A 15,105-nucleotide genomic window follows, 5' to 3' on the forward strand; every position below is an offset into this window, starting at 1 on the left:
CTTAGTCTATTAAACTAGACATGACTAATTTTAAGTTTGGTAAAGTGATACTCGTTTTCCTAACTAGCAGCAATCATTACACTTCAAATATATGTGAAGTGCTTTGAGACATTTCTGAGAGAGGTGATGAGGAACTATATAAATGCAAGTCTTTTCTTTCATTTTCTGCACCACTGCTCATAGTCAGGATTGCAGAATTTATTTTTTTCAATAAGTATTTTCCTTAGCTGCACTACTAGTACCCTTTTCAATATATATGTTTTTTTAAATACACCTAATCCTTGTTTCCTTTTTCTTTCAGTGGGGCACAGCAATCTGACTTTTCTAAAACATGTTTCCCATCACAAAGATGTGCGTGCTGCAAGCACTGAGGCAGACAAGAAGCTTTCAGAGTTTGATGTGGACATGTCTATGAGAGGCGATGTGTTTCAACGGATTATGGCTCTACAGGTGAATGCTTTGACTAATATTTCAGCAGTGACAGCTGTATCCAGACTTCGGTTGAAAGATGCAGCAGATTATCAAACGGATCTTAGGAATTGTACTCTTATTAACTGAGGGAAAGTGATCATTTTCTTTCCTGAAGTAAAAAGAATTCCCTTTTAAATGAGATGTTAAACTGAGGCCCAATCTTCCCTCTCAGGTGCCCTTTAAAGATTTGATGACACTATTTAAAGAAGAGTAGGGGAGTTCTCCCTGGTGTCCTGGCCAATATTTATCCCTCAACCAACATCACTGAAACACATGATCTGGTCATAATCTCATTGCTATTTGTGAGACCTTGGCTGCCACTTTTCCTACATGACAATAGTGACTACACTTCAAAAGTACTTCATTGGCTGTAAAACACTTTGGGTCATCCTGAGGTTATGAAGCACGCTAAATAAATGCGTCTTTTTTTTCTTGTATTTGCAATGCACTTACACTGTTTGACACGGATGCACAGCAAGGTTATTGCATGAGCTCACCTTAGAATTACAGCAGCTGAAACTAAAGAAGGTGTTTCATTAGAAACACAATTTACTTAAGAAAATGTGCCTTTTTCTACAGTGCAATAGTGACTACACTAGGTGTCAGCTGTGGTACTGTACTGTGGAGTAATGCAAGCAGACAGTGCAGAGTTACACCTCCTGCTTGCACCACTTCTCTACTTGGTCAAAGCAGAGCTTAGTGTGCCAGTATTTAAAAGGACAAGCACAGCTCTGCCCATCGCTGGCCATGTTTGAAGTACGATGAGCTGACTGCCTTGTTAGCGAGAACAAATGCTCCCACTTTGTCTCACTATTTGATATTACTCTGCGCATCATTTTTATTTGAACTCTCCAATCCTTCTCGGTTTTCAAAATCTGAAATTAATTCCTGCTTCATGCATAATTACAGGAAAAATGTGATCCCAAGGGCCTGAAACCAGAGGCCAAGCGATACATGGAGAGACTGCTGAAACTGGGAAGAAGAAATGGATTGCACCTGCCTGAAGAAATCCAAACAGTAGGTTCAGTAGTGGAGATGATTATTATCTTCCACGATAAATACAGACACAAAAAATGAGTTACAATTATATTAAAACTCCACTGACAATGTAACATTGCATCACTAGATCCATTTGGAATCATGTGGCGTAGATTTATACAGATGGACAGCTACTAAATTCAAAAGATCTGTGAAAAAATTTAATAATTGAGAAAACAGCCATACTGTGTTTTTAAGTTTGGCATTGGATAATACTGACTTACATTTTATCCTTCCTGTCTTTCTCAGGAACTCAAAACCATCAAAAAGCAAATCAATGAGCTCTGTATTGACTTCAACAAAAATCTCAATGAGGACACTACCGTTCTTCTGTTCACCAGGGATGAACTGGGTATGAGCCATGGTTTAGAAACATTGAAATTCACAGCGCAGAAGGAGGCCATTTCGGCCCGTTGTGTCCATGCTGGCCGACAAAGAGCCACACAGCCCTCGGTCAGCAGCCTTGAAGGTTACATATAAACTATTGAACAATGGCAGACAGGCCCAACCAGTTCGCCCCACACAACTGCGATACCCTATGTATCGCAACATTTTACACTCCACCCCACCCGGAGTCATGCGATCTCCTGGGAGAGGCAGAAAAATAGATTAAAACCCCAGGCCAATTGGGGAAAAAAATCTAGGAAAATTCCTCTCTGACCTATCCAGGCGATTGAAACTAGTCCAGGTGATCACTCTGGCCGTATTAGATTTCCTGAAGTACTTGTCATCGTATCTGCGGCAGTCAACAAGAGGTTATCCAGTCTCATCCCACTTACCAGCTCTAGGTCCGTAACCCTGCAGGTTACAGCACTTCAAGTGCCCATCCAAACACCTTTTAAATGTAGTGAGGGTTTCTGCATCTACCACCCTTCGAGACCCCCACAACCCTCTGCGTGAAGAAGCGTGTCCTCATGCCCCCTAAACCTTCCACCAACCACCTTAAACCTATGCCCTCTTGTAATTGGCCCTTCCACCAAGGGAAATAGGCTCTTGCTAGCCACTATATCCAGGCCCTTCAAAATTTTATACACCTCAATGAGGTCTCCTCTCGGCCTCCTCCGCTCCAAGGAGAACAAACCAAGCCTATCCAATCTGTCCTCATAGCTCAGATTCTCCATTCCAGGCAGCATCCTCGTAAATCTCCTCTGTATCCTCTCCGGTGCAATCATGTCCTTCCTATAATGCGGCGACCAGAACTGCACGCAGTGTTCCAGCTGTGGCCTAACCAGTGTATTATACAATTTAAGCATAACCTCCCTGCTCTTGTATTCTATGCCTCGGCCAATAAAGGCAAGCATTCCATATGCCTTCGTAACCACCTTATCCACCTGGTCTGCTCCTTTCAGGGATCTGTGGACAAGGACTCCAAGGTCCCTTTGTTCATCTGCACTTCTAAGTGGCCTACCGTTCAATGTGTATACCCTTTCCTTATTAGCCCTCCCCAAGTGCACTACCTCACACTTCTCTAAATTAAATTCTATTTACCACTATTCTGCCCACCTGACCAGTAGATTGATATCCTCCTGCAGTCCATGACTTTCCTCTTTATTATCGACCACACAGCCAATTTTAGTGTCATCTGCAAACTTCTTAATCATACCCCCTATATTCAAATCTAGATCATTGATGTATACCTGCACCACAAAAAACAAGGGACCCAGTACTGAGCCCTGCGGAACCCCACTGGAAACATCTTTCCAGTCACAAAAACATCCATCAACCATTACCCTTTGCTTCCTACCTCATAGCCAATTTTGGATCCAACTTGCCACTTTGCCCTGGATCCCATGGGCTTTTACCTTCGTGACCAATCTGCCATGTGGGACCTTATCAAAAGCTTTGCTAAAGTCCATATATACTAAATCATACGCATGACCCTCATCGCCCATCCTTGTTACCTCCTCGAAAATTTCAGTCAGGTTAGTCAAGCATGATCTTCCTGTAACAAATCCGTGCTGACTGTTCCTGATTAATCCTTGCTTTTTTTAATGTAGATTTATCCTGTCCTTCAGGATTTTTTCCAATAATTTTCGCACCACTGAGGTTAGGCTGACTCGGCCTATCTCTTTCTCCCTTCTTAAACAAGGGCACTACATTAGCAGTCCTCAGGCACCATGCCTGAATCCAAAGAAGACTGGAAAATGATGGTCAAGGCCTCTGCTACTTCCTTTTATGCTTCGCTCAACAGCCTGGGTTTCTGACATGCTCGGGTAACTTTCTTGCGTGTATATATTTTGTAGCGAGGAATCTTGTTCTGTTAGGAGTAACAGATCTGTCTGGTACAAAGTAACCAAATGCTTTTGTCGAGATTGCTTTCCAGAGCCATTTGATGGAATGCTTCTATTTAGGGTTTGTACTTAAGTAAATATTTAAGGAAGTGAAGTAAGTTTTATAATGCTGTACCAATTTTTCTGTTATGTTTTGCGGAGGTGAACTGTTCAAATAATTTGTGTGGAAAACTAAACAAATCAAACAGAAAAAGAAAGAAAGCAAATAGAACCGTAATGTTAAAAAAACATGTTTGTCTAATGTTACTTTATAATGCAAGTGGGTATGGTAGCATAGTGGTTATGTTACTGGGCTAGTAATCCAGAGGCCTGGACTATGATCTGGCGACATGAGTTCAAATCCCACCAGCTGGGGAATTTAAATTCAGTTCATTAAATAAATCTGGAATTAAAAAGCTAGTGTCAGTAATGGTGACCGTGACCATGATTGTCATAAAACCACATCTATTTCACCAATGTTCTTTAGGGAAGGACATCTGCCATCCTTACTAGGTCTGGCCGAAATGTGACTCCACACCCACAGCATTGTGGTTGACTCTTAACTTCCTTCTGAAATGGCCCAGCAAGCCACTCTTGTACCAAACAGCTACAAAGAACACCACATGGATTGCAAGTCACCACCACCTTCTCCAGGACAGTTAGGGATGGGCAATAAATGCTGGCCTTGTCAGCAATGCCCACATCTCATGAATGAATTTAAAAAAAAAAAGATTTTACAATATACTGCAAAGAAACTCAAATTTATTGTGGTTTTTAAAAAGATGGACCAGTTACACAAACAGTCGAGTGTTTAAGTGACCTTATTTTGTAGAGGAGAAAATCGTCACTCTTGATTGCTATCCAGTGACCCCAATAGAAAGTTTGCACATGGACAAATGTCGAGGTGGACAAGATCAAGCTCAGCTATGCCGGAACTTCCCTCACATGATTGAATAGCCTGCTGTCACTCATTGAGTGGTTGTGTCAGAGGTATGACATAGTGAATGGCCCCCATGGAACGGTAACCCAGCAAGGAGGTGGCGAGGGGAACAAAACAAGTCAAATGGAAGGAAGGCTTTGCAGTTATGACATTACTAGTTTTCTGTAATTATCTGCATATGTTAATGACTATTGATTTGGGGATAAAGATATTAATTTCTAAGATGTTACTAAAGATGCATGTAGCCCCACCTGTTGTGAGAAAATACCCCAAAATCCATTATTAAAGGGTACATTTGGTTTAATTCTTAATTATCTAAATTTGTTCTGATAATCCAGTTTACTGTGTACAGTCGAAAACTTAGTTTGGATGTTCATCATAGGTGGCCTCCCGGAAGACTTTCTTGGTGATTTGGAAAAGACTGATGATAACAAATATAAGGTGACCTTGAAGTACCCCCACTACATGCCCACAGTAAAAGAATGTTATGTCCCTGAAACCAGAAGAAAAATGGAAGCAGCTTTTAATTCTAGATGTAAAGAGGTAAGATGAGGTTACGATGTTACAAACATATCGCACAAATACTCATTTCCAGAAGTCTAATTTAGCATGATTATTGCCTCCTGCCCCCGAGGGTTTAAAATAAACAAAGATGGGTCTATGTTGCAGTCACTGTCCACATGCTTGAATAGGATGGTGGTAAAATGCTTGAACTTAAATTGATACAGAATTCACGGATTTTAGAATCTGGTGATATTTTGGTTATCTTCTGAGAAATTATGAGAGGGATCTCCAAAAAATTGCAAATCTGCATAAAAGAGTGAGACTTGGGATAGTGCTGTTTGTAAATAACAGGGTTGTTTTTTTTTTTAAGTGTCTCTGTATAACATGCAACTGTCACAAGTTTTCCAGTTCATGGCTTGAAATTTAATCTGACAGATTTCATACTTAGCCTTAATCTATTTATAGCTGTTACCAGTGTGGCAGCTGGTCACATAGATCAATTTAATGTGTGGTCATTTTACTTAGCCCAATAGCCTTTAGGGGAAACTTGTGATTCTTAAAATAAAAGACTATTTATTATAAATCACTGGGACAGCTCTACCCTATGATAAATCACTAGATGGAATGCACTGCTGTGTGCTTTCTCTCCATCTTCAGAATAGGGAAGCGGACTTATATAGTCTACTCACTGCTGTAAGTGCATTTATTCGCAACCTCAATGGAGATCATAATACCTTATGCTAGACTGGCTTTCGCATCTCTCTCCCTCCCCTTTCCTCACCTCAATCCACAAATTCCTATCACTATAATCTCCTCCAGTCCAAAAACCCTCCGAAATCTCTGCGCCCGTCCAATGTTGGCCTCTTGCGCATCCCTGATTTTAATCGATCCACTATTGGTGGTTGTGCCTTCAGCTGCCTAGGTCCTAAGCTGTGTAATTCCCTCCCTAAACCCCTCTGCCTCTCTCTCCTCCTCCTTTAAGACACTCCTTAAAAGCTACCTCTTTGACCAAGCGTCTGTCCTAGTATCTCCTTATGTGGCTCGGTATCAAATGTTGTTTGCTAACACTCCTATGAAGTTCCTTGGGATATTTTACTGCATTAAAGGTGCTATATAAATACAAGTTGTTGAAAGGATCTCTCTGCACTGTGTAATCTGTGGGGTTGCGAAGGATAATTGGAAGAAATAATTTTTTTTTTTAAATGTAAAAATGTTTTGATGGCAGGCCTTATTTACTGCTCTATATCTTAAAACTTGAAAAAGAAAACACAAACTTCCATTTAGAAAATGTATTAGGTTGAGTCAGTGGATTAATTTTCATGGTATTTTATTGGCAGGAAAACACACGAATTCTTGAAAAGCTGATTCCACTTCGAGCAAAGGCAGCAGGACTCCTGGGTTTTAGTTCTCATGCTGACTTTGTACTTGAGATGAACATGGCCAAAAAAACGCAAAATGTTGGCAAATTCTTAGGTTTGTTCCTTTTTAATTTAAAAGATTGTTTATAAGACATATTCATCAGCAAACAAATGGAATTTAAAATATCCCGGCTGCCCACTATCTTGCTGATAAGATGTTTGACAACAACGGTTCTTCTCTTTCTTATCATTGTGTACACTGGTGTGACAAGTGTTTGCTGTAGATTTAACGTTCATGTCAGATAGTCAGAACAGTGTGCAAAAGCAAAACAGGAGAGAGCAAATGGAATCGCTGGTTGAACAGCCAGACGAGTAGAGTACAGATCTCGAGAAGTGATTGAGTTTGTCCGGAGTGCTAGTACTGCCTCATCTGGATTACTGTCTACTGTTTTTTGACACTATATTATGAGAAAGACATCCAGGCATTGGAGAGGGTGCGGTGAAGGGCAACTAAATTGATAGCTGGGATTAGGCACCCGAGTCACGAGGAGAGGCAGCAGAAGTTGGAGAGAAGTCTCGGAGGTTACCTTATTGAAGTGTTCAAATTCCTAATGGGTGTAGACAAGATAAACAACAATAACTTGCATTTGATGTGGAAAAACATCCCAAGGCACATCGCAGAGGCATAGTTCAGAAAATGGATGCTGCACCAAAGGAGGTTATATTAGGAAAGGTGACCCAAGGCTTGGTCAGAAAGGTGGGTTTTAAAGAGGGTCTTACAGAATATGGGGAGATAAAGGGGTTTAGGGAAGGAACTCAATAATGGGATTGGGCATCTGAAGGCACGGCCACCAATGGTGGAGCAAAGGGAGGCCAAAGGAATAGAGTGGAAGGAAGGGAGGGAGGGAGGGAGTGTTGTAGGGCTGCAAGGAGGGATGAGGCCATGAACGGATTTAAATACATGGATTAGAATTGTAAATTTGAGGCAATGGGTGGACTGTCAATACGTTTAGCATAATCACAATTTGAAATAGGCACGACCTCAAACCTTTTCCTTCGACACTCCAAAAGGCTGTAAAGCACTTTGAAACGTCTGGTGGTTGTGAAATGTGCTATATAATTGCAAGGTTTTTTTCTTTTTTTCTTTCTAGAAAAGATGGTATGAAAAGAGAGTTTAGATTTAACTATACAGAAGGCACTGAATGTATTGAAGGCTGATTGTATCAGCAAATACAAGCGATAGTTGGATAAATATTAAAAAAAAAGAAAGTGTGAAGACGAGTATGAGAAGTATTGTGGGATATGATCATTCCTAGGCACTGAAACTCCAGTGAGCTTTTCTAATTCTGTACATTCCTGTGTTTCAGGCGGTGTGTTATGTTGTATTCACCTTGCTAAAAGTGTTTCTACACAACAGAAGCTCATTGGGAATTCAGGCACAGCGGTTCGCACATCTGATTTGCAGCCCGCGTGAATTCTGCCCATTCATTTTAATAGAGAAGAAATAGTGTGAGCAACAAACTTGCAGGTAGAACGTCTCAAATCTGGCTGTCGTAAAATCGGAATAGTCTGAAAACCGGACATTTTTGAGAAAATCCCATTTGATAATCAGTAAAATAAAATTCGTAATTATTGCCCAAAAACCAACGGGCCGGACTAATTATTAGCTTCACCGCTATGTTTTAAATGGCGTGCGATCGATCCGTGCCTTGCCGAATGACCTTCGACCCGGCCTGACCCGACCCACGACACCATTAGTACTTTGTCTGTCTCGGTAGCATACATATGCTCTTGATTTTCTTGTCCGAAGTCCGGAAAAATCCGAAAATCGGCACGGTCTCGGTCCCGAGGTTGCCGGATTTGAGATGTTGTACTTGTAGCATGATGATCTTCGTACCGGAATTTATAATAAATGCTCCCATTACACAATGCTCTGCGCCAAGAATGTCAATCCGTGAAATTTATTCTCGGTGCGATCAACAAAATGGTTGGAGTGCAGCATAGTTTGTAATCTGAAATCAACTTGTAATCCGTTGCCTTACTTTTGCTCTGCAGATGAATTATATCAGAAATTGAAACTTTTAGGTGAGGAGGAGAGGCGTTTCATTTTAGATTTAAAGAAGAAAGAATGTGAAGAGCGAGGATTCGAGTTCAATAACAAAATAAATGCGTGGGATATGCGTTATTATATGGCACAGACTGAGAAAATCAAATATTCTGTTGACCAGAATTATCTGAAGGAGTTCTTCCCTATAGAAGTAGTGACTGCAACATTAATGAAAATCTACCAAGAATTGTTGGGACTGACTTTCAATCAGTTAGAGAATGCTCATACCTGGCATAAGAGCGTAACTCTCTACACTGTCAAGGATACTGCTACGAGTAATGTTCTGGGTCAGTTTTATCTCGACCTCTATCCAAGGTATGCCAGTTAACATCCTTAAGATTTCAACAAGATAAAACACTTATCAGTTGACTCAGTTTGTCACATCAGTATTTGGAAGGCGTTTTTAAAACTTAAATTGAATCAGTGCAAAACTCAAGATTACCAGAACCTTAAAGTTGAACGATGAAGCTGTTTACATTCCTGCCATTCCTCAGATACTTTGAATGCTTTTTTTATATAATGGTGTGTGTACCATTTTTGTGGAGTGTCTCTTACATTTTTTTCCCACTCTTTGGTGCCACACATGTAGCTGGAACATAAGAAATACGAGCAGGAGTAGGCCATTCAGCCCCTCGAGCCTGCTCTGCCATTCAATAAGATGATGGCTGATATTCTACCTCAACACTTTCCTGCACTATCCCCATATCCCTCGATTCCCTTAATATCCAAAAATCTATCGATCTCTTGTCTTGACGACTCAATGACCGAGACTCCATGGCATTCGAGTAGAGAATTCCAAAGATTCACCACTCTCTGAGTGAAGAAATTTCTCCTCATCTCAGTCCTAAATGGCCGACCCCTTATTCTGGGACTGTGTCCCCTGGTTGTAGACACCTCAGTCAGGGGAAACATCCTTCCTGTATCTACTCTGTCAAGCCTGTAAGAATTTTGCATGTTTCAATGAGATGACCTCTCATTCTTCTAAACTCGAGTGAATATAGACCTAGTCTACTCAATCTCCTCATAGGACAGTCCCCCCATCCCAGAAATCAGTCTGGTGAACCTTCGTTGCACTCTCCTTGGGATGTATATCCTTCTTTAGGTCAGAAGACCAAAACTGTACTCCATACTCCAGGTGTGGGCCCTATATAATTCGAAACTCTGGGCCCTAGTTTCCACATGATTTGCGCCTAATTTTTAGGAGCAACTGGTGGAGAACGGACTATCTTAGAAATCGCAATTCTCCACATTTTTTTTTCTGCAGTTCTAGTCAGGTAGAACAGTTCTACTTTGGAACAGATTTTTTTCTTCAAAAGGAGGCGTGTCCGGCCACTGACGTCTGATTTCAAAGTTTCCACAGTGAAAACGTACTCCAAACTAACTTAGAATGGAGCAAGTGAAGATTTTTGTAGAACTGAAAAAACCTGTTCTACACATTAAAAAATCAGGCGCAGGTTACAAATTAGGTGTCCAGAACGAGGTGGGGGGCGGGTGGGGGGGGGGGGGGAGGGAAGTCATTAAATTCTACAATAAATCCTTATTTATACTTCGACAAATATTATACAAATAAATCCAACCTGAATAAAAAATTTATAAGCAAAGAAAAGATTAAATAAACCATCTTCCCAACTGTGTGAAAGTGCTTCAGCCAGCCTCATAAGTTCGTTCGTTCGTTCCCGACGGCAAGGGGGGGAGGAGGAAGCCGTTCCCGACGGCGGGCGGGAGGGAGGGAGTGCGGGCCCGATCGACCGACCGAACGCAGTGGGGGGGGGGGAGGAAGCCATTCCAGACGGCGGGCGGGAAGGAGACAGTGAGAAGGCTGCAAGAAGCCTCAGTGCTGATGTGCTGATGGCTATGTGCTTTTATTAAAAAATATTCAAAAATTAAACAGCTACAAAGAACTACAAAAATGGCCAAGTGCCAATGTTTCCTTCACACTGCGCGTGCGCGCAGGGTTGCCGGCAGGAAAAAAACTAATTTAAATGGTACCCACCCCCTCCCACTTACAAAATCGGCGCGAGTGGTAGGCTCCGCCCCCTGCACGCCGCGCCAGGCAGACATGGAGCTGCAAGGCGCTCGAGAATAGCGCGTTGTTTTTTTAGGCACCGTTTTAGGCGCGAAAAACGGGTGCCCAGCTCGGAGGGGTTCTCGTTTTTTAATCGTGTGGAAACGTGGGCCCATAGAAACATAGAAAATAGGTGTAGGAGCAGGCCATTCGGCCCTTCGAGCCTGCGCCGCCATTCAATATGATCATGGCTGATCATGCAACTTCAGTACCCCACTCTCACCACCTCTCCATACCCCCGATCCCCTTAGCCGTAAGGGCCACATCTAACTCCCTTTTGAATATATCTAACGAACTGGCCTCAACAACTTTCTGTGGTAGAGAATTCCACAGGTTCACCACTCTCTGGGTGAAAAAGTTTCTCCTCATCTCTATCCTATATGGCTTACCCCTTATCCTTAGACTGTGACCCCTGGTTCTGGACTTCCCCAACATCGGGAACATTCTTCCTGCATCTAACCTGTCCAGTCCCGTCATAATTTTTTTATGTTTCTATGAGATCCCCTCATCTAAATTCCAGTGAGTATAAGCCTAGTCGATCCAGTCTTTCTTCATATGTCAGTCCTGCCATCCCGGGAATTAGTCTGGTGAACCTTCGCTGCACTCCCTCAATAGCAAGCACGTCCTTCCTCAGATTAGGAGACCAAAACTGCACACAATGCTCAAGGTGTGGTCTCACCAAGGCCATGTACAACTGCAATAAGTCCTCCCTGCTCCTATACTCAAATTTTCTCGCTATGAAGGCCAGCATGCTATTTGCTTTCTTTCCTGCTTGCTGTACCTGCATGCCTACCTTCAGTGACTGACGTATCATGACACCCAGGTCTCGTTGCACCTCCCCTTTTACTAATCTGTCACCATTCAGATAATCTGTCTTCCTGTTTTTGCCACCAAAGTGGATAACCTCACACTTATCCACAATATACTGCATCTGCCATGCATTTGCCCATTCACCTAACCTGTCCAAGTCACCCTGCCAGCCTCTTAGCATCCGCCTCACAGCTCACACTGCCACCCAGTTTAGTTCATCTGCAAACTTGGGAGATATTACATGCAATTCCTTCATCTAAATCATTAATGTATATTGTAAATAGCTGGGGTCCCAGCACTGAACCTTGCAGCACCCCACTAGTCACTGCCTGCCATTCAGAAAAGGACTCGTTTATTCCCACTTTTTGCTTCCTGTCTGCCAACTAGTTCTCTATCCACGTCAATACATTACCCCCCAATACAATGTGCTTTAATTTTGCACACCAATCTCTTGTGTGGGACCTTGTCAAAAGCCTTTTGAAAATCCAAATACACCACATCCACTGGTTCTCCCTTATTTACTCTACTAGTTACCTCCTCAAAAAACTCGAAGATTTGTCAAGCATGATTTCTCTTTCATAAATCCATGCTGACTTGGACTGATCCTGCCACTGTTTTCCAAATGTGCTGCTATTACATCTTTAATAATTGATTCTAGCATTTTCCCCACCACCGATGTCAGGCTAACCGGTCTATAATTCCCTGTTTTCTCTCTCCTTTTTTTAAAAAGTGGGGTTACATTAGCTACCCTCCAATCCATAGGAACTGATCCAGAGTCCATGGAAAATGACCACCAATGCATCTACTATTTCTAGGGCCACTTCCTTAAGTACTCTGGGATGCAGACTATCAGGCCCTGGGGATTTATCAGCCTTCAGTCCATCAGTTTCCCTCGCATCATTTCCCGACTAATAAGGATTTCCCTCAATTCCTCCTTCTCGCTAGACCCTTGGTCCCCTAGTATTTTCGGGAGGTTATTCATGTCCTCCTTGGTGAAGACAGAATCAAAGTATTTGTTCAATTGGTCTGCCATTTCCTTGTTCCCCATTATGAATTCACCTGATTCTGACTGCAAGGGACCTACATTAGTCTTCACTAATCGTTTTCTCTTCACATATCTATAGAAGATTTTGCAGTCAGTTTTTATGTTCCCTGCAAGCTTACTCTCATACTCTATTTCCCCCTCCTGATTAAACCCTTAGACCTCCTCTGCTGAATTCTAAATTTCTCCCAGTCCTGAAGTTTGCTGCTTTTTCTGGCCAATTTATATGCCTCTTCCTTGGACTTAACACTATCCCTAATTTCCCTTGTTAGCCACAGTTGAGCCACCTTTCCTGTTTTATTTTTACACCAGACAGGGATGTACAATAGTTGTAATTCATCCTTGTGATCTTTAAATGTCTGCCATTGCCTATCCACCGTCAATCCTTTAAGTATCATTCGCCAGTCTATCCTAGCCAAATCACGTCTCATACCATCGAAGTTTCATTTCTTTAAGTTCAGGACCCTAGTCTCTGAATTAACTGTGTCGCTCTCCATCTTAATGAAGAATTCTACCATATTATGGTCAATCTTCCTCAAGGGGCCACGTTCAACCAGATTGCTAATTAATCTTCCCTCGTTACACAAGACCCAGTCTAGGATGGCCTGCTCTCTTGTTGGTTCCTCGATATATTGGTCTAGTAAACCATCCCTTATACACTCCAGGAAATCCTCCTCCACAGTATTGCTATCAGTTTGGTTAGCCCAATCAATATGTAGGTTGAAGTCCCCCATGATAACTGCTGTACCCTTATTGCACGCATCCCTATTTTCCTGTTTGATGCCATCCCCAATCTCCCTACCACTGTTTGGTGATCTGTACACAACTCCCACTAACGTTTTCTGCCCTTTGGTGTTTCGCAGCTCTACCCATATAGATGCCACATCATCCAAGCTAATGTCCTTCCTTACTATCCTCTTTAACTAGTAACGCTACCCCACCTCCTTTTTCTTCCTGTCTATCCTTCCTGAATATTGAATACTCCTGGATGTTAAGTTCCCAGCCTTGGTTACCCTGGAGCCATGTCTCCGTAATCCCACTTACATCATATCCGTTAACAGCTATCTGCACAGTTAATTCATCCACCTTATTACGAATGCTCCTCGCATTGAGACTCAGAGCCTTCAGGCTTGTTTTTTTTAACACTCTTTGTTCTTTTTGAATTATGTTGTAATGTGGCCCTTTTTGATTTTTGCCCTTGATTTCTCTGCCCTCCGCTCTTGCTTTTCTCCTTCCTACCTTTTGCTTCTGCCCCCATTTTACATCCCTCTGCCTCCCTGCATAGGTTCCCATCCCCCTGCCATATTAGTTTAACCCCTCCCCAACAGCACTAGCAAACACTCCCCCTAGGACATAGGTTCCGGTCCTGCCCAGGTGCACACCGTCCGGTTTGTACTGGTCCCATCTCCCCCAGAACCGGTTCCAATGCCCCAGGAATTTGAATCCCTCCTCCTTGCACCATTCCTCAAGCCACGTATTCATCTTAACTATCCTGCCATTCCTACTCTGACTAGCACATGGCACTGGTAGCAATCCTGAGATTACTACCTTTGAGGTCCGACTTTTTAATTTAACTCCTAACTTCCTAAATTCAGCTTGTAGGATCTCATCCTGTTTTTTACCTATATCATTGGTACCTATATGCACCACAACAGCTGGCTGTTCCCCCTCACCCTCCAGAATGCCCTGCAGCCGTTCCGAGGCATCCTTGATCCTTGCACCAGGGAGGCAACATACCATCCTGGAGTCTCGTTTGCAGCCGCAGAAACACCTATCTGTTCCCCTTACAATAGAATCCCCTATCACTATAGCTCTCCCACTCTTTTTTCCTGCCCTCCTGTGCAGCAGAGCCACCCCTGGTGCCATGGACTTGGCTGCTGCTGCCTTCCCCTGATGAGCTATCTCCCCCAACAGTATCCAAAACAGTATATCTGTTTTGGAGGGAGGTGACCCCAGTGGACCCCTGCACTACCTTCCTTCCCTTGCTCTTCCTGATGGTCACCCATTCTCTATCTGGCTGTATAACCTTTGCCTGCGGTGTGATCAACTCACTAAACGTGCTATTCATGACATCCTCAGCATCACGGATGCTCCAGATTGTCTTTATTGCAATAAGACGACTTTATTCTTGTACTCAAATCCTCTTGTAATAAAGGCCAACATACTATTTGCTTTCCTAATTAATTGCTGCACCTGCATGTTAACTTTCAGCAACTCATGTACAAGGACACCCAGGTCCCTCAGAACACCAACATTTCCCAATCTCTCACCATGTAAAAATGCTCTGCTTTTCTATTTTTCCTACCAAAGTGGATAACTTCACATTTCCCCACATTATAATCCATTTTCCATGTTCTTGCCCACTCACTTAACTGGTCTATGTCCCATTGAAGCCTCTTTGCATCCTCCTCATAACTAACATTCCCACCTAGCTTTGTATCATCCGCAAACTTGGATATATTTCATTTGGTCCCTCATCCATATCATTGATATAGATTGT

At 42.5% G+C, this 15,105-nt stretch overlaps 1 protein-coding gene across 4 annotated transcripts in view; it reads left to right on the plus strand.

Annotated features, from left to right (window-relative positions):
• The window catches only part of LOC139263364 (neurolysin, mitochondrial-like), a 55,331-nt gene that overhangs the window by 12,012 nt on the left and 28,214 nt on the right, over nucleotides 1-15,105 (plus strand). For all 4 annotated transcript variants that reach the window (XM_070879344.1, XM_070879353.1, XM_070879363.1 and 1 more), the window contains exons 3-8: nucleotides 302-450; nucleotides 1,381-1,488; nucleotides 1,759-1,861; nucleotides 5,102-5,262; nucleotides 6,561-6,696; nucleotides 8,637-9,003. In XM_070879344.1, coding sequence (XP_070735445.1) covers nucleotides 302-450; nucleotides 1,381-1,488; nucleotides 1,759-1,861; nucleotides 5,102-5,262; nucleotides 6,561-6,696; nucleotides 8,637-9,003 — 1,024 coding nt within the window. The remainder of the gene's footprint in view (nucleotides 1-301; nucleotides 451-1,380; nucleotides 1,489-1,758; nucleotides 1,862-5,101; nucleotides 5,263-6,560; nucleotides 6,697-8,636; nucleotides 9,004-15,105) is intronic.

This window comes from Pristiophorus japonicus, chromosome 1 (genome assembly GCF_044704955.1).
Source record: "Pristiophorus japonicus isolate sPriJap1 chromosome 1, sPriJap1.hap1, whole genome shotgun sequence".
Taxonomy (NCBI): domain Eukaryota; kingdom Metazoa; phylum Chordata; class Chondrichthyes; family Pristiophoridae; genus Pristiophorus; species Pristiophorus japonicus.